Source organism: Prinia subflava, chromosome W, assembly GCF_021018805.1.
Source record: "Prinia subflava isolate CZ2003 ecotype Zambia chromosome W, Cam_Psub_1.2, whole genome shotgun sequence".
Classification (NCBI taxonomy): Eukaryota; Metazoa; Chordata; class Aves; order Passeriformes; family Cisticolidae; genus Prinia; species Prinia subflava.
In genome coordinates, this window is record NC_086282.1 from 1,520,937 (window position 1) to 1,539,648 (window position 18,712).

At 38.5% G+C, this 18,712-nt stretch overlaps 1 protein-coding gene across 5 annotated transcripts in view; it reads left to right on the forward strand.

Annotated features, from left to right (window-relative positions):
• The window catches only part of FBXW7 (F-box and WD repeat domain containing 7), a 250,761-nt gene extending 238,225 nt beyond the window's left edge, over positions 1-12,536 (forward strand). For 4 of the 5 annotated variants that reach the window (XM_063421280.1, XM_063421279.1, XM_063421282.1 and 1 more), the window contains 5 exons: positions 616-729; positions 3,786-3,967; positions 5,018-5,243; positions 9,299-9,509; positions 10,536-12,536. In XM_063421280.1, the coding sequence (XP_063277350.1) occupies positions 616-729; positions 3,786-3,967; positions 5,018-5,243; positions 9,299-9,509; positions 10,536-10,804 (1,002 nt within the window). In that variant the 3' untranslated portion in view covers positions 10,805-12,536. Of the gene's footprint in view, positions 1-615; positions 730-3,785; positions 3,968-5,017; positions 5,244-9,298; positions 9,510-10,535 lie in introns of those variants that run through there. The other variant, XM_063421283.1, reaches the window with a different exon arrangement.
• The last annotated feature ends 6,176 nt before the right edge of the window (positions 12,537-18,712 follow it).

Sequence of the window (18,712 nt, forward strand, 5' to 3'; positions counted from 1 at the left end):
TCAAGGATTGAAAATCCCACCACTATAAAGCAACATTCCAGTCCACATTCCCAGCACATGAAATTGTTGCTTTTGTTTGTATTTAACTGAGTTGATGGTTTTCTAGTTTTTGACTTTGGTGCTGCCTGGCATTTAACACAGTACAAAGCTTGGCTGGTAAGGGAAAAAAATAGATGCAGACAGCCTTGATCACTGAAATACAAATACTCAGCAAATAATCAGCCCATCCTTTTTATTCAAGATGGAAACAAAAGGTAACAGTAACTCAGCTTAAAAATAAAGAGATGGAAAGCTGCGGAGGAATAGAGCAGTGTCCAGTTACTAATCCAGCCCACTTTTGTTAGAGATTTTTCCTGGTACTTTTAGGAGGCTTGCAGTAACTGTGGTGTGCCTGCTAAGCAATGCAGCATCAGTCCATGGAAGGAGGGAAACACCTTCTTTGGTCCCAGCTGGCAGTAAATTAGACTCGACACACGGGATTAAGAAGCCTTATTATTACTGAAGCAACTCTAGCATTTTGTAATTTATGAATCAAAAGAGCACTTTGTTTCTCCCACTTCTCTCTAATCTCCTGCATTAAATTGTGACTCTTGCTTTTGTGTTCTTGGTTGCCAGGTGCTCAAGGGCCACGATGACCACGTGATCACGTGCCTGCAGTTCTGCGGGAACCGCATCGTGAGCGGCTCCGACGACAACACGCTCAAAGTGTGGTCAGCAGTGACAGGCAAGGTAAGGTGGCTGCTCTGCTGGATTCCTTGGGAAGTGAGCCACAGGTAGGGCAGTGGCACAGCAAAAATGCTGCTGTGCCAGCAGACCTTGCCACAGGGTGGCCTTTGGTGCCTCAGGGGCAGGAATTGGAAGACGTACCAGATAAACTTGCAGGTTGCTTTTTCCCACACAGAAACTCCTCCAGTTCAAAAAAGTTACCTTGATGTGAAATTGCAATGCTGCTCATGTTACCACTGGCATATATCCTTGTTCTCTTGGCAATTCTGCTATTCTTGTGGAGTCGTTTGTGACATGGAGTTTAAAGAATTTGGACAGAAACATTATCTTCCTTAAAGCTTAACTTAGGCTGCATTTACCCCTCTGGATCTCCTTTTCTCACTTGTCTTCTAGCATTCTTGCTATTGTTTTCAAGTTTTTGCAATGGAGTGAGTGTTCATTTTACTGGCTCAGATTTCAAATACAGAGTTTGTTTTCCTTTCCATGCTACTGTATTGCTGAGCCACGAAAAAAAAAATTACTTGTTTTAGGTTTAAATATTTCCTATTAAATTAGATCCAGCTCAGGCAGGAATTCAATAAGCTTCAATAATTTAATTCTGACTTAGAGGAGCAAAACAATATGTGCAATCAAAAAGACAGTACTGAGCATTTCAGTCATGTTAGACCATCACAGCTACTCAGCCCACAGGTTTTTTTTTGGTTATTTTTTTTGAGGTGACAGACTGACCAAAGATGTAGAAAAGGCCTTGGGGAAACAGTACTTTTTCCTTTTAGACTGGTATTGTGTGCACTTAGCTTGGTTTTAATGGTATAGATAAGAACAGGACAGCTGCTGAGGATAACGTTTAAGATGTAAAAGGTATCCACTTCATAATGTGGAAGCTGAATGTATTCAGCATTTGTCATTGCATGCCCAGAAGATCCTTGAAGGGATTATTAATCCTACTGTGGATAAGAATAAAATTAAGAGCCATAGGCAGCCTCACCCTGCTGCTGCTGGCTTCCCTACAACAAACTGTCTAATGAAGGATCCCATCATGAAATTTACATCTATTTTAATTGAAAAGGGCAACCTAAACACAAATGAAAAATACTTTCTTTGTACATACCACACTCCCAAAAGCAAAATGTTCCCTTAAATATATCAAATTAAGCATAGTGGCATGACTTAACAATTACCGTTCAGTAATTTTTTGAAAGTAATTGCAAAACCTAGTGTGGCCATTTACCCCAAACCTTTAAGAGAGCCAGAAATTGTGTCTGAAAGATGGAAGCATGCTATATCAGCTCTCATGTTTACTGATGCTGAAGAATAAATAAAATAAAGAAACCCTAAAGGTTGGTTTGCGCAAATGAACATGACTAAATAATTCCCTTGACAGATGTAAGCCCAAAATAAGGATTCTGTGTTCTTACTGCTTTAACAGGATGATTTCTTAAAATATGAGCACATTGGAAGAAATAAGGAAAACAGAGAACTGTAGAAATGAACATCAGCTATGAAGTGAAAAGATGGATTTGATAGCCATGTATTAAGCCAGGAGCCAGTAATTGCAGAAGACTGGTTAAAGAATTGTTAAGGAACAGGAAATCCATGTACAACAAAAAAGCAAATAGTTTTCAAAGATGCTAGAATGAACAAGATATTAACAACAGGAATTACTATACTGTCACTGATGCAGAAAATATACCTTGGAAGAAAATTCATGTGATGGAAATATAGCATGCAGTCATAATAGAACATTTCAGCAGAAAATCATGCTAACTACCAAAGTTATGGTTTTTCTTATTAGAGTTGATCCAGATAATCTGTATTTGATTTTTTTTCTAAAGTAACCTTTGGCTTAAAATTAGTGCATTTTCAAAAGGTATGATCACGAGGAGAAGATCCAGGATGGGACAGTTAGAAAGCCAAAATGCATCAATGTTTAAATGGAGTAAACCAAAAGACTGGGTATTTAGGATACACTATCTCAGGTAAAAAATGCTTGACTGCATCAAGAGGAGTCAACTAACAGTTAAAGGAAGGCCATGGCAATTAATGCCACTTAGAATTAGATAACAGAAAAAGAGATCCTCAAACTGCTTTGACCTCTTTTCTTGTGCAGTTACACTGCAAGTTTGACTGATAAAAATAATGGTGCAGAAGTAGATGGCTGTGTGCACCGAAAGAAATAGAATAATGCAAAAATCAACATGGCACATATTTAAATGGGTTAGAAAATGGGTAATTATAGAGATCATGTTGTTACAGTAAATGCAGAATCTTCACGGAGTATCTTTCTAGAGGAGTCTTGCAAGGATCTTTCATTGTCTATGCTAATTACATTTATTGCTGCCTGGTGGGAAAGCATATATAGTCATTACTTGTAGGGAAAACAGGCTGGGAGACAGAGACAAGCCATTGTTCTGGGCCGACAGGGGTTTTATAGAAGAAGGCGTGAGCAAACACTGTCTGTACATGGTGAGAAATCATGTCATACATTTGGGATCAGAGAAGAGAGGCTGTGCTTATGTAGTGTGGGATTCTCTCCTGGGCCACAGTAAAGTCTGAGAAAGGTCTGAAACATGGTTTTGCAGGAGTGATGCTGTAGCTGTAGTTTACAGTGTGGTGTTTCTTGGATAAACAAACAGAAAAATACAAAAAAAATATATGGTTTATAGATTGGTGGTAAAACTACCAAGTGTGTGCTCTCTCCACTTCTAACACACTTCAAAAAGCTATTGGAAATCCTGCAGTGACTCAGAAAAATGCCAGGAAAATGACTCAAGGCTGCAAAACATGTCCTTGTATTGCGAAATTTGGAAAGACAGCTTAGTTTGTCAAGGGAAAGATTACAAGAAAAAAATCCTTATAGTTGAAGTACCAACAACTGAGAGAGAAATTTGATGAATATTTTTTTTTAAAGGGGACTTTTTTTGTTCAATCAGAAAGAAGTCACCAGGGGTCTTCTGGCTCTTGCTATGAGAGCCGACTCTTACCTCCAAGATTGCTTTTTCTTAAAGTTTCCATTCCCCTGTGTCAAAAGGATAACTAAAGAAAATGTTTCTTTTCAGTGTTTGAGAACACTGGTTGGGCACACAGGCGGAGTGTGGTCATCACAGATGAGGGACAATATCATCATCAGTGGCTCTACAGACAGAACGTTGAAAGTCTGGAACGCTGAGACCGGGGAATGCATCCACACCTTGTACGGACACACCTCCACCGTGCGCTGCATGCATCTCCACGAGAAAAGGTGAGGCTTTGTGCAGAGCTATAGCCACAGCCTGGCCCAGCATTTGTACACTTGTGCTCACAGAAAATGCTCCTGAAACTTGGGAACCTCATCCAGCACCAAGTGAAACACAAACCAGGCAAAACATAAGCCAACACAAGGGAGGAGATGATTAATAGGAGCAGAAGCATAAGAATACTAAATGAAGAACTGAAAATTGAGTCGTGCTTCAAAAAGCCACAGTCTGTGTTATTTCAAAGCTAATTCTTTGTTACACCATGATCCAGTCTCCCACACTGAATTTCTTCTTTTGTCAATGCTACAAACTTTTATTCATTTTACCAAAGAACCTTCTAAGTATTGTTGCTGCAGTGTTTTATTTAAATTTTAACTGATTATAACATAATTTTTGCAATAGTAAACCATGTCTTGATTCAACAAACATTGGCAGAGCTCTGTTACTTGGCTGTGGTATGGAGCTGTTGACAGAGAGATTTTTGATTGCATTTCTTCTTTTTTGAAGAATGATGAGGTTTTTCTATATAAATTCCATTAATGTTCATTCCGTCTAATTTCTGTTATTGCCTAAAAAACCTTATAGAAGTATAAACTGAAAAAACAATCAAGCAGAATAACTTACTTTACTAAAAGTGAAATTTCTAAAGATCTTTGTTTTATTTTTTATAATTAGTCAACTCAGTTATTAAAACAGAATGCCTGTAGCACTGGCTGGAGCTCACTATGTTCATAAGCTTTCATAGATAGATACAACAGTCCACAGAATTTCTCATGGCATTGTTTTGCTGTTCAGAAATGAAGTGCCTTTTTAAATACTAATTGCTATTTATATCAAATAGACAGATGTGAGGAGGTGAGTAGAGCAAGGAAGAACACTCCAGTCATTTGAGACCCCAGGAAAATGTCACACCAAGCCAGAAATTTGATGGCTGGTGCACCAACTCTATCTAATGTCCCAAATTAAAACTCAGAACTTATTTGTAGCCAAGTTTGACTGTTGTAGTACTTTCATGTCCAGTGCTCAGTACAGGAGGGGTTTTCTCGTTGCTGCAGGGTGGTCAGTGGGTCTCGAGACGCTACGCTGCGAATCTGGGACATAGAGACGGGGCAGTGCTTACATGTTCTGATGGGCCACGTCGCTGCAGTTCGGTGCGTTCAATATGATGGCAGAAGGGTTGTAAGTGGTGCATATGATTTTATGGTCAAAGTGTGGGATCCAGAGACAGAGACCTGTCTGCACACACTGCAAGGGCATACTAACAGAGTCTACTCGTTACAGGTATGTGATTTTTATTTGCTGCTTTAGTTTCCTTAAGCAACATTTAAAGTCAGTTTATTTCATCTTGTTTATTAAGTTGTGGGTATGAAGTACAGAATTATAGAGACTACAAGAATACAGAGGCATCTGTGATAAACTCCTCTTTCATTTTGTTACACTAGTTACATGTTGTCTTAATTTAGAAACTGATTTTTTTTAGAGCAGCATTTTTTTAAAGGACACAGTACAGTAAAGCTCAAATCTCTATACCAGCAAGTTATGTTGTTTTGTGGATTGATGGGTTGTTTGGTTGAGATTTTTTTTTTCAAATCTTGCATGTCTTTTGGAGCTATGTTTTTGCTTTCCTCAAGAAATTCCAAACTTATTGTTTTAAATAAATCAGAGGATATAGCAATTGACCCCTATTGGATTAATGTTCTTATTTATGGAGATCTGTTTATCCTCATTTTCTAGTCCCATCTTCCAATTTTAAACTATAATTCACAGTAAGGCTGAACCTAAAATTTTAATGATCCTATGTAAATCTCTAGCTTTCTACTTCCTCTTCTCTCAGTACAGGCCAGATATACAAGCATGAGGCATTTCAACAGCAACATGTTAATGTAGGTGCAGGTTATTATGGTGCTGCTTTGTGGCATCTCTCTGTTGCCTACCAGTTACCCACAAAGCTGGCAAAGCTGGCAAAGATACACACAGACCTCATGTCTTGGGTCTTCTTACCTTTACTAACCCAAAACATCATCTTGTTCATTCATAGAGTCAAAGCATCACTTCCAGGCATTGAAAGGCAAAAGAAATTAATTTCATGCTTGTGCCTGTTCACACAACAATCTGGCAGGACTTGAAAAAGAAATCAACAAAGTTCAAAATTGGGAAATGGTATTCAGCATGTAACTGCTGTGGTTTGTGACTCAGAACATGAAGCTCAGTGCTAGAGACATTTTTCATAAAGTATTTCATATCTCCCCATAATACATAAAATATGAACAAAGTTCCTAATTGGTTTCCTTTCCCAAAAACATGTAGCAAAATTTATCAAAAACTCCAGCCCTTCTCTTACATTCATATGCTGAGGAGTGTTTTCTAGACAAGCAGCAAGCAAGTTAAAAATGCTGTACTATCTACCTACCTCCCAAAAATATTCTGAGGATTTCCTTCGTGTGGGGCAGTTTGGGAACAGATGTTATTCTAACCTATCTTCACCACTGGCTCCTGTTTTGGCTTATGAAATATTTATGTCTTGCTCTGATACTGTAGTAATAATGGATCAAATAACTGGGTTGTGTTACACATTGCTATGTTCTGAAACAAGTGGGAAGGGGGTCGGGGAGGGCAAGCTGGAGGCTACAGGTGCTTACAGGTTTGGAACAGAAAGATTCTTTAAAATTGCCTGGTGGCTCCTGCCCTTCAGCCTGAAGTAGCCCCAAACAGCAGAACTCCCCTAAATAGAATAATCAGATGGAAAAAGCCAGTCCTCTATGGCAGGTTCTATTATATCTCGATATTTCCCCATGTGTAGACCTAATATTTTCTAGAGATCCTTATGCAGCAGTTGAAGACCACTAACCATGCTGAGTTTTCTTACTCTTTCTTACCTGCCTTCGCAGTAACCCACAGATTGTCCAGGTTCATGGGATAACTCACTGATCCAAACCATTGTCTGTTTTACTGCAACACCATCAATTTGTCTTGATGCCCAGCCTTAAACCTTTCTTTCTGAATACCTTATGAACAGGGAATATAATTAGTTTGTGGGAAAGGGGGAAAATAATTCAAAATTTGTTATATCAGATTTAGTTCTTTTTAGAATAGAAAAATATTCTCTAGTGTTCCCAAGTCTATTGGGCTACTTGGAACTCCTTGTCTTTTTATCTGAAGTCAGATTATTTCCCATCCTCTGTTGAAAGCAGGGGACCCAAAAGAGGGTCCAAAGTCTTATCAATGCTTGCTAGAAGCGAAAAGGGGTTTTTTAATGGCTTCCATTCAGATACCAGAGGGTCTTTTTTAGTGTATTTTCACCAGAAGTGCAGTGCTTACAGCAGATAACCAGTCTGTGTGCCAGTCACTCTCCATTCTTTTGAATCTAGGTGCCATGCCCAACCATGTCTGACTGCAGAGATCTAAGATACTCATTTTCTGTGGGTCTTATAAGAAGCAGCAGCCCCAGATAGTTGAGTTCCCTCAACTGGGTTTGTTCCTTGCCTTATCAGGTACCAGTCAGTCCACATGGACAAGTAGTGTCAGATTGCCTTCAATGTAACCAAGATTCCTGTCCAGCCTTCCTTCTCCCAGGCTGCAGCTGTACCTTCATTCATTCCCTGCCAGGTTCAGATCTTCACACTTTTCACTTGACTTCTACACTCTTTGCCTTTGGTCAGTTCTACTGTTTCAAATGTCACTCAAATCCTAATGAAAATAGTAAATGCCAGACCTCTCTGAAACTCTTTCTGGTATCTAATAGTAATCTGAACAAAGTAATAGTATCCCTGCCTCAAATTTGTCTCCCTCTTTGTTAAAATACAACCAAGACATTTGCTGTTTCACACAGCTTTTTACTCCATCATGAAAAAAAAATCATATTGGTTAAGATAATTTTTCCACAAATCTGTGTTTGCTGCTACTTAGCACATTACTAAGGGCTTAAAAGTTGCTTGTGGAAATTGAAGTTAGGCTGATTGATCCATAACTCCCCTATCCCATCATCTCCTTCAATAAAGGAAGGAATTGTATTTGCCATCTGAAACTTGTCTGTCTTCCATGGGTTCTCAAAGATAGCAGCAGATGTCTCTGAGACTGTCTTAAAACAATTTTCTTTATGTGATTTTGTTCCCCCATTCTAGCAAAAGCTTTTACTCATTTGTCATTGGCATTAGTGCTGTGAGCCTATGCTCACATGGCTGAGGACTGAGACAAAAAGTTAAATAGCTGGCCTCAATTCAGTGTTTCCTTCCCACCAAGGATAAATGAGTGGTTTTTGGCCTTCCTCTTGGTGTGGTGATTTTTTTGTTTTGTTATCTTTTCAGTTGGGACTTTTTTACACAATAGTGAAATGGCTCTTGCTAGTTTTATCTTGTGTTGTGCCCTGCCTTTCTGGTTTTGTTCCAGTTTACTCTTTTGTACACATCTATTGATCTAGTTTCTACTTTTTGTACAATTCCTTGTGGTTTACCCAAGTGGGTCTCAGTAATTTACAATACTTCCTATCTTTCTTACACACAGGATAGTTTGTATCTTTAAGAATGTCCCAACTGTCCTGAACTCTTCTTCCCCTCAGAGAACAGATACATAAAATCCTCATGGGAAGGAAGTCTCAGGTTTTTTAAGTATTCCTTCTTGAGGCCCACTGGTTTTTATTCTACTGCTTTTTCCCTTTTTTGAGAATTCTGGACTCTTATGTCATTGTCACTATAGCTCAAGTTATTTTCCACCTTTCTGTTCTCTACATGGTCAGTCCTCTTGGTCAAAAGAATCTCATATCTTAGCCTGTATGCTTTCCCTACAGTGACTGGAAAGTTACACTTCCTTACTGTACACAATTAGGGTTACAAAATAGCTAAATTCCACATTTTTCAATTACATTTCCTTCCATTTTCTTATGTTGTGACTTTTGTGTAGATGATTCTGGAATAATGTTGTTGTCGTTCTCCTGCTTTAAGTCCCTCTGACTTGTAAAAAACAAGATGGGCTTTTTAACATCCCCTTTAGGAAAAGTACTTTCTCTTACTGTTGCACACTGCAGGGTAGTCAGTGTCTGCTGTGTTTAAAGATGTATTGCATTTCAAAGACCAATGGCTCAGAGTCTCTTTTCAAACCATGTTCATCAAGAGCCCACGTCAACTTCAACAGAAGAGCTTCAACAGAAAATTGCACTGACCATTAAGCACCTGCAGTGGTATCAAACGTGGCCATCTCTGAGTTCTTACTTTGTACGGCAGTTTCTGAATATATATAGTATCTAACCTTGCATTTAGTGAATTAAATTCTTAATAGCCTTCTTTGTAAGGTCCTAATATAATTGTTTTATAAGTTTTGTAATAGATTTACCTTTCTTGTAGTTTGATGGTATCCATGTGGTGAGTGGATCTCTTGACACTTCCATCCGAGTTTGGGATGTGGAGACAGGCAACTGCATTCACACTCTAACAGGCCACCAGTCACTCACAAGTGGAATGGAACTCAAGGACAATATACTTGTGTCTGGGAATGCTGATTCTACAGTCAAAATCTGGGACATTAAAACAGGACAATGTTTACAGACATTGCAAGGTAAGTTTAAACTACCTTCATGTAAATCAAGCAGCCTACAGTGATCTGTGCTGCAGATTCTACATAAAAAAACCCCTTGAAAATAATTACGTACAAAGAAACAAGCACTGACCACTTAAATATTTTTCTGATGACAGCTGTATGATCTTTTTCTGAACTAGAAGAACAAAATGTAATCTAAACTATTCAAATCCCTTGCCTATTATGAAAGGCAGATGGTCTGGACTGATAGCAATTTGCTATGGGTATATTATCCTAATAAGCCACAGAAATATGTAGGAAATTACATCTCAAAATAGACAGTCAATGTATTTATTTAGGGGTCACTTGAATGTTTTAAAGCCTACAGTTTAATTGGATCAGGAGGCAAAGTACACTGTTGCAATAAATCAAGAGATGCAAGTGGAAGGTATTTATTTCAGTAAGAAGAAAGATTTTTTTTTTTCTCCATATTGACCATTTCCACTCAGGCATCATGCACACAAACATATGGTTGTGTTTCTCCCCACAAAAAAGGTCTTATTCTCATATATCATATGCAGCAGTGCTGGCTGGAGCAGAAAATTAAATTTCCCTGTAAAGCAAACTGCTGCTTTAACATATATATTTATATGTCTGCATATAACTGTGAGTATTTACTGATGGAGTAATCTCATAATAACACTTCAAAGGGACTTGGAGACAAACTCTTACAGCAGTCACCTCATTGTGGATGGTTAAGTTCATTTTCATGGATGTCCAAGTGCACATTTGCCAACTGCTGATATACAGCACAATGAGATCACTGAAACAAAGAAGAATATACTGGGGAATTTTTTTATACCTGCCTTCACCTTTTGAAAGCATGGCAAGGCTTCTGTACCTTTTAATGTACAAACCCAGGAGTTGTAACAGATAGTTCTCTAATAGTTCTAATAGATGGAAAGAGCTGTATGCAAATAGCAAGGTGTTTATTCTAGATGCAGCAGTGTCTGACATTGCTTTCTAATTAATTACAAACAGAAATGGTTTTGTTTACTCTTACAGGTCCCAACAAGCATCAGAGTGCTGTGACTTGTTTACAATTCAACAAGAACTTTGTAATTACCAGCTCAGATGATGGGACTGTAAAACTTTGGGACTTGAAAACAGGTGAATTTATCCGAAATCTAGTCACATTGGAGAGTGGGGGAAGTGGAGGCGTTGTGTGGCGAATCAGAGCTTCTAAAACAAAGCTGGTGTGTGCAGTTGGGAGCCGCAACGGGACTGAGGAAACAAAGCTGCTGGTGTTGGACTTTGACGTCGATATGAAGTGAAAGGCAGAAAGATGAATTTGTCCAAACGTGTAGACGATGTTCTCCTTTCTCTCCCCTCTGAAAAAAGAAAAAAAAAGAAAAAGGAAAAAAATCCCTTGTCCTTGGTGGTGCAGGATGTTGCCTTGGGGCAACAGATCCTAAAGACCTACAGACTACGAAGGAGAAGACAAAGATGACAAACTATAACTGACAAGAGAGGCTTTTGCTGTCTCATCACATAAAAAGGCTACACTTTTGACCGGGGCAGCTTTGCAAAAATCCAACTTTAGAAATGAAACCAGGTTCAATTAATTTCTTTACTTTCCTCCAAATGCTCCTTGAGCAATTTGGAGGGGAAAAAAAAATGTTACAGTTCTTGTTAACGAGTTATTTTACCACAAAGATCTTGAAATAAGCTGCACAGGCGAGCCTGCTCATGCACCCCTGGGTCACCCTGGGTCCCAGCAGCCCCTCTGAGCAACATGCTGTCCCTTAGCCTCACTCTGAGCAGGGGGTTGGACTGGACTTCCTCCAAGGTCCCTTCCAACCTCCACAAGCAGTCACTGGTTGACTTTCAAAAACTAGAGAGCATCTGCAATGAGAAAAACAAACAAAAACAAAGAGTCCATTCCTGGTATGGAAAAGCTAAAATATTACTGTGAATTGTTTTGTACAGTTTTATCAGAGCTTTTTCTTATTTTTCTTTATTCTTTTTTTTTCTTTGCCAACCATTGCCAATGTCAATCACAGTATTAGCCTCTGTTTAATCTATTTACTGTTGCTTCCATCTACACTCTTCAACGCATAAGTTGCTCTGAGATGGCAAGTTGTCCTCGGTTTTGAGAGTCCTCTGATGGATTTAATTCGCAGTGCTGGTGCTAGAAGTAGGTCTTCAATTATGGGATTGTTGTCCCACCCCTGTACTGTATTTCCAGTGGCCAAACTTATTTATGCTGCTAAATGAAAGAAAGAAAAGCAAATTATTTTTTTTTCTGCTGTGACGTTTTAGTCCCAGACTGAATTCCAAATTTGCTCTAGTTTGGTTACAAAAAAAGATTTTTGCCACTGAAACTTGAGCCAACTGTGCCTCTAAGAGGCTGAGAGTGGAAAAGTTTCAGACAATTAAGAGTGAAGTTTGCCTGCAAATAAAGAATTGAGGTTGTGTGCAAAGCTTATTTTCTTTTTTCTGGGCAAAAATTAAAACACATTCCTTGGAACAAAGCTATTGCAGCCTGTTCTGTGGGGAAATTTTTCTTTGTGAGGGCTGTGGTGAATGGAATGAACATACATTAAAAAAAAAGACATTTTTTTTTTTAAATTATAAAATACAAAAATTAAAATAAAGTTGCTGGTCAGTCTTAGTGTTTTACAGTATTTGAGAAAAAACAACTGTTACAGTTATTGCTGGGAGGCACTGACAGCAAAAACTTACATTTTTGTAAAGATGTCACATGCAAACAAAATGAGAAAAGAGTCATGGTTTGCCTCGTTCTCCAAGAGCCACAACTCAAGCTAAACTGTGAAAGTGGTTTAACACTGTATCCTAGGTGATCTTTTTTCCTCCTATTTTGTTTTTGTTTTATTTATAGTCTGATTTAAAACAATCAGATTCCAGTTGGTTAATTTTAGTTATGTAACAACCTGACTTGATGGAGGAAAACAACCTTTAAAGGGATTGTGTCTATGGTTTGATTCACCTAGAAATTTTATTTTCTTATAACTTAAGTGCAATAAAATGTGTTTTTTCATGTTAGTATGTCTTTTTTTATTTTTTATTTTCTATTTTCTAGTTATTAATTTAGTATTATGTATCCTGTGAGGGGTAAAGCAGGTCAAGTTGCTCATCTTACTGGTAGATGCTAAAATATGTCTTGGGACTTTTTATATAACCCTTCCACAAACAGGTGTGTGAGTGTCCTCTCCTTCAGTTGCCATGTAGGACTTGTCATGTGGGTCTGGACAAACATGCGGGAAAGACATTCGCTCCTTCTCACAAAGAGTGCGTCAGGACCTTGCTCTGGGGGGAGGCAGCTATAAAAAGCTGCTGAAGTACGTAAAACCTCTTCCGACAGCATCTCATTACTGCATCTTAAATTGAAACCTGATGTTTATTATTTATGGATTTCAATCAGTTGATTGCAGTTGACAGCAAAGAATAAATCCATAAATACAATTAAAATCAAAGTTAAGATTGTAGGAGAGCCTGAAATAACGCTTCAGAACAAATAATAAAATAACATCATTCCACATCAGTCCAACAGCAGTTTTATCAGAGCCCTGAAACCAAGGTAAGTCATCTGTCACAGAAACTTAGCACTTGAGTGTCAAGTTCTGTCTCAAATCTCCTTGACCAAAATCATTGTTTTTTTCTGTGCAAGCTTTTCTTTCAGGGCATAGTATTTGCTTGTTTGTGACAGTTTTCCCCTGTAGAAAGCTGTCATTAAAAACCAAAACAGTAGAAGAGAAAATTCATGGATGGAAAGGAAAAATATTTATATACATACACATCTATGACTATGTGCAAACAAAATTTAATTCCAATCCCTACATTATGCAAAACATGCAATGGTGAAGGATCATGCTTCCATCTGGCCTCTAGAGATTAAAAAGCCATCCAAACTGACTGAGCAGCTCCAAATTGTAAAAATCTGTTCCTTGGGTTGGTGCTTAAGGAAAAAAAGCAAGCACTGGCAATATAAAAGCTGTGACTGTATCTTATTTATATAAAAACAATTAAAGAGTTAATCCTTTCCTAAAATGGCAATGAAAGCCTGCCAGGACGTTGCATGGTTCTGCTGAGAGTGCAGGCCAGGACTCCGAGCCCTCCAATGGCAGAAGGTGTGCCAGTGTGGGCTGAAGTACTTGTGAGTGAGGATGGAAATAGAAGGGTAGAAATATGAATATTTAATGCTGTGAGCAGAGCAATAGCTTTTAAGATTATGTAATTTTCTTCCATGATTTGTAGAAATTGCAGCAACATGTTTTCAAAGAGTGAATGTGCTGGCCTGATGGTGCAGGAGGATGAGATGTTTCTGAGTAACGTTGTGCTGGAGGGCAGGAATACAAATCTGGGCGGAAGAGTGAACTGACAGAAGAGGGAAACTAACAAATCAAAGTGTACAGTCAGTTCAAGTACATTTTAGGCAGCCAATATGACCAGGAGGAAAATGTAGTTAACCAGAATTGAGAAGTTTTCCTGTTACAGTGTAGTTCCAGCAGTATCTAAATGTTCAAACGAATACAGAATAACTTGAACTTGTTAAGCAAACCATATTTTCAGATTCTTTCATCACAGATTTAGGTTCAAATAAACTATTGGCTGCAAAGTCAAGATATGATTGACTGTTACATTAAATACAAAAAACAACACTACTTAAAAATATTTTTAGAAAAACTTTTCCTATTCAATAACACAGCTTTACAAAGTTGTGTTAGCGCTTCAAAGACTTCTAATTTTGTGAAGTCTGTTTAGGTTTGTAGGAGTTGCTTATGAGCTATCTGAACAACACAACTCAATAAGAAGAAATTTTGTGATTTAAGTGACAGGATTTTAAAGATGGGCCTGTAGTAAACACATTACATGTAAGAAACTTTGAGCAGTTTCTCTTTACACCTCCCTTTTGTTGATGTACTCACCATAATATAGCTCACAACTTAAACTCTGCTTTGGCAGCACGTACTCCAAGTCAGACTGCTTAAGGAAACATCTTCATTCTGTGTAATTAGATTTTGATTTTAAGGTGGGTGGAGTGTTTTGGGGTTTTTTTTAAATAAAAACATTAAGAATACTTGTAGAAGACTATAATATCTTTATGCTCTCAATACACAAGCACTTCTTGAATCCAGTGGCTTAGTTGTCATAGGCTATGCCAAAATACTGCAGCTATCCTAGAGAGATAACTGCAGTAGTGTTTCAGGCATTTCTGCTCTCTTCATGCTGATTCCCCTTTTAGTTTTAGCTCTAGAAAGAGCTTCCTTATTTTCTCCTGTATGTGAAACCAAGTCAACAACATTAAGATTTTTTTTAATGTAATAATTTTTAATGGACCTTGATTTTATCCAACAGTAAGTCAGAGCTCTTATTGCCACATCCTCCAAGAGCCTGTTCCTGTGGTCTCAATTTACTTATTCAAGAGATAGGACCAGACATTTAACAGCTGTGTCTACACCAATTTGTAGTTCAGATCAGCAGCTTTCTAAATAGAACACAGTGCTGCCTTGGAGACCACTAACAGGATTCCTTCAGGGTGTAACTAAATCTGGAGCAGCTCTCCAGGAGCACACTCCACGCACTCAAGCCACTGGAGGAACATGTGGGACCAAACCAGAACTAGTCCAACAACTCAAAAATACATTCATGTGGACATTAGGTCTTCAGGACCAGCATTTTGTATTTGGCATTACAGTTCTGCTCCTACTGCACAGCACTAATTGCTAGTGTGGACATAAACATCAACAAATCCTCTCCCACAGCACCCCTGGCTCCTCACTAATAATCAGAACTAGCTCCCATCCAAACAAAATCCACCTGATACCACTTATAAGATTTTTGCCAAAGCAAAAATTCAGATGCCTTCAACTCTTTCAGCATTCCTATGGAGAGGTTCTTCTAATCAGCTCATGGAATCCCGTAAAAAGAAATGCAAATCTCTTACAATCAGTCTGGTCAAAAGCTTCTACCAGTAAATCAACACCTGATCATTCAGAAAAAGAAACAGTGAAGTTATGCAAATGTACAGAAGAGCCAAATAACAATAATAGTAATAATAATAAAGAAAAACTTGCCAGTAATGACTTTGGTCACTGACAAACTGTTTATTACTTAAAGGGTAATATCCAAGCCATACCAACCCCTGAATCTTTAATAAAAGTGGGAATATTATTTTCTTTCCATCTCCTGCCATACTATCTATAATCTTGATCCCTGTCACTGTGCAAAGATACACATGCTGTGGAATGACATTTAGCATTTTATGATGATACATGATGTTTATGATTATACACAAAGTATATGGTCTATTTGATAAATACCAAACTTCATCTAAAAATGGCATATACAATTTTTCAAGCACCTCTTCAAGCATTAGTGCAGGTTTATTAATACAACAGATGTTTTTACATAAAAATTGTTCCAGGTTCCTTCTGAGACGGAAGAGTTTGACAAAACCAGTTGTAACCAAAAAGTCAGCAGCCAGTCCAGGCTCTTGCTCCCTGCTGAAGTTGCCTACTGGCCCAGCAGCTGCAGCAGTACTTCAGGGCAAAGAAATGGTGCATTTTGTTACCAGGAGTACGACCTGCCAAGGGGAAATGCTGCAGCACTCGGTGAGACTGCAGTTGCCTAAGAACCAATGGCTTTATGCCCATGTACACTACATTGCTCTAGCCCAGCTGGGAGAGGAGAGTCCTATAAAATCACAACTGAGCTAGGACAGAATCTCCCCAAGAACTAGAGATGGCAGAAATTAATCAGAGCAGCTGCCAATTCAGCAGTGGTTCTAAATTACAGACTGAGACTTGGCCAAAGACATCCTTCAGCTCTCCTTTGTCCTCACCTCTGCCTCGCTTAGATGGAGCCTCAACTCCCTGGTTCCTACTTGACAAGCTGATCTTGTCCAAATTTGTGTAGTAGCAAAACTTTTGGTGAAAGATAAGCTTTTTGTCCTCTGTGCTGCTGGAATTTACCCTGTACATTTTGCCACTCAATACACAGGGACAGCACAGCCTCAAGTCTAACACTGAATGCTCCAAGGTGTAGTGCATGGAGATGAGAAGACATCAATCATCCCAAAGTGAGAGATCCATCATGAGTGTCACTAAAATGATCCCCAGAATCTAGACTGAAAAAACTGTTCTAGACCTGGTTCAATTAAGTAAATTTCAAGTTGATCTCAACTCCTTAGTTTTCCAGTAACATCTGAAAAATAGGCACATCCTAAGAAGCTTCACAGTTAAAGCAGGCTCATAAGTGTTGTCTCCTGGAAGCTGGGAGAGGTCATGCTCTAAGGACAGTGAAAAACATGGAAAGTCTATGTAAGATGGATCAGAAGTGACCTATGGAATTCAGAGAATGGCAGATGACAACAATTTGGGGCTTTTTGGGGGCAGAGTGGGGTGGGGAGGTTTTCCATGAGATCATAATTTTACATCCTACAATGGCTACTGTGGGGTATTTCATTGTCATCAACAAAGCACAGAAGTAAGATTTTTAAAGACAGCTGTTAGTTGGGCTGCCCTGTAATTGAGGATACGCCCAACCCTTGTTAGCTCTAGCTCACCTGAACTGCTCTTACCTGGGGCAGATTGTTTGATGGGAAGATGAAATAAATGCCCCCAGACCTCCTCCTTGTGTCTGGTTCCTCATGTCTGAGATGCAGTTTTCACAGGCTGCTTGCAGTGCATTATTTGAGAGTCCTTTTTTCTTTTAATTTAAAACAGGAAACGTGGAATGTAGACGATCCAAAAACTTCAAAGGCAGTTTCCACTGCCAAAGGAGTCACATTTAAACTCAAGTTCATTCTCTAGATTCAAATCTGACAGTGTGAGAAGATGCTCACACCTTCAAGAGGACTGATGATTTCTAAGGGACAGAAGGATTCAGACTATGGCTGCAAATATCAGTGTGGTAAACTGAACAGCATCGCTCTTCCTAAATTGGAGTTTTATTTTGAGCTCCTCAATTTGAAATGAATTTCTAGCAGTACCACAGCTTTACAGATACACAAAGATTATAAAACTTGTTTCCGTTACCCTGATAAACAGAAAATCTGAGTACTACATTCCTCTCTCTTTCCAAACTGCCATTTTCTTTTAAGTTTCCCGATACATTTCAGAGCTGATTTTAAATGTTGACATTATAGTTTGGAATAAAGAAGAACTCAAAAGCTGCAGACTAGATAGGGCTCAAAAAATGCTCCTTCAGACAGTTTGCTGCTTTTTGTCTGCTTTGGTGTTCCTCCTGTCAGTTCTCAGTAGACAGACATGAATGTTTCAATTAACTAACATCCACATTTTCCCAAATAAACAAGTTTTATAGAAACATTTTTCTGTTGGTATTCCTATTGCCCACTTAGCACACACTTTTTGCATGCACTGGATGCTCGTTACCATTCTGCTGACAATTGCAACAATTCAAATACTCCAATTTCATGCAAAACAACACAGTAACACGATGTTCCTTGTGTTTGTCCTTCAGTCACACGGTTTTAGATTTCAAACCCACAAACTGGTATGTGTGGATTTACCTGCTTATGGGCAGTCATTTCTGAGCAAAACCAGCTCTTGAGGCCTCACTGTTTATCACTGTTGGCCATATGGCACAATAGGTACGACCTGGGGCAGAGGAGCAATAGGGAGGAGGAATGCTTTGTGTGAGATACCGCTAATGTGTTCATCTTGTAAATGGGATATGGCTCCACTTAGCCCATAAGTCTCCAATTTGATTTGCAAAATTCAGGACTTCAGCCTAAATTTAAAAAGGCTCAAACATTTCTATATATACACATTCTCATCTTGGAATACTTATAGCTTTACATATTTAAAAAAACCCTTGACAACTACATAAATTTTCTGTTTTTCTCTGTTTACGCATCTTATTTTCTCTTTTCTTTGACACTTGCACTTCAATTTCCTTATGTTTCCTTTCTTCCTTTGTCCTGTTCCCTATGTTTTTCTTTTCATGTTTTACCATTCATGTCCCTATTTTCCAAAATTTTTATTTTCCTCATCTTTCTCCATTCGTGAACATCTCTGCTTTGAACTGTCAGAGCCAGCTCTCCTCTCTTCTTTATTCCAAGATCTGAGTTGGCAAGCTGGAGTCTTTTTCACACCACTCTGTACATACCAGATATACAGTAGATATGTAAGCCAGATGAGAAGCAAATATAGAGCACTCAGAAAAATTCATTTATTTTTCTGCATCTAATGTTTGTC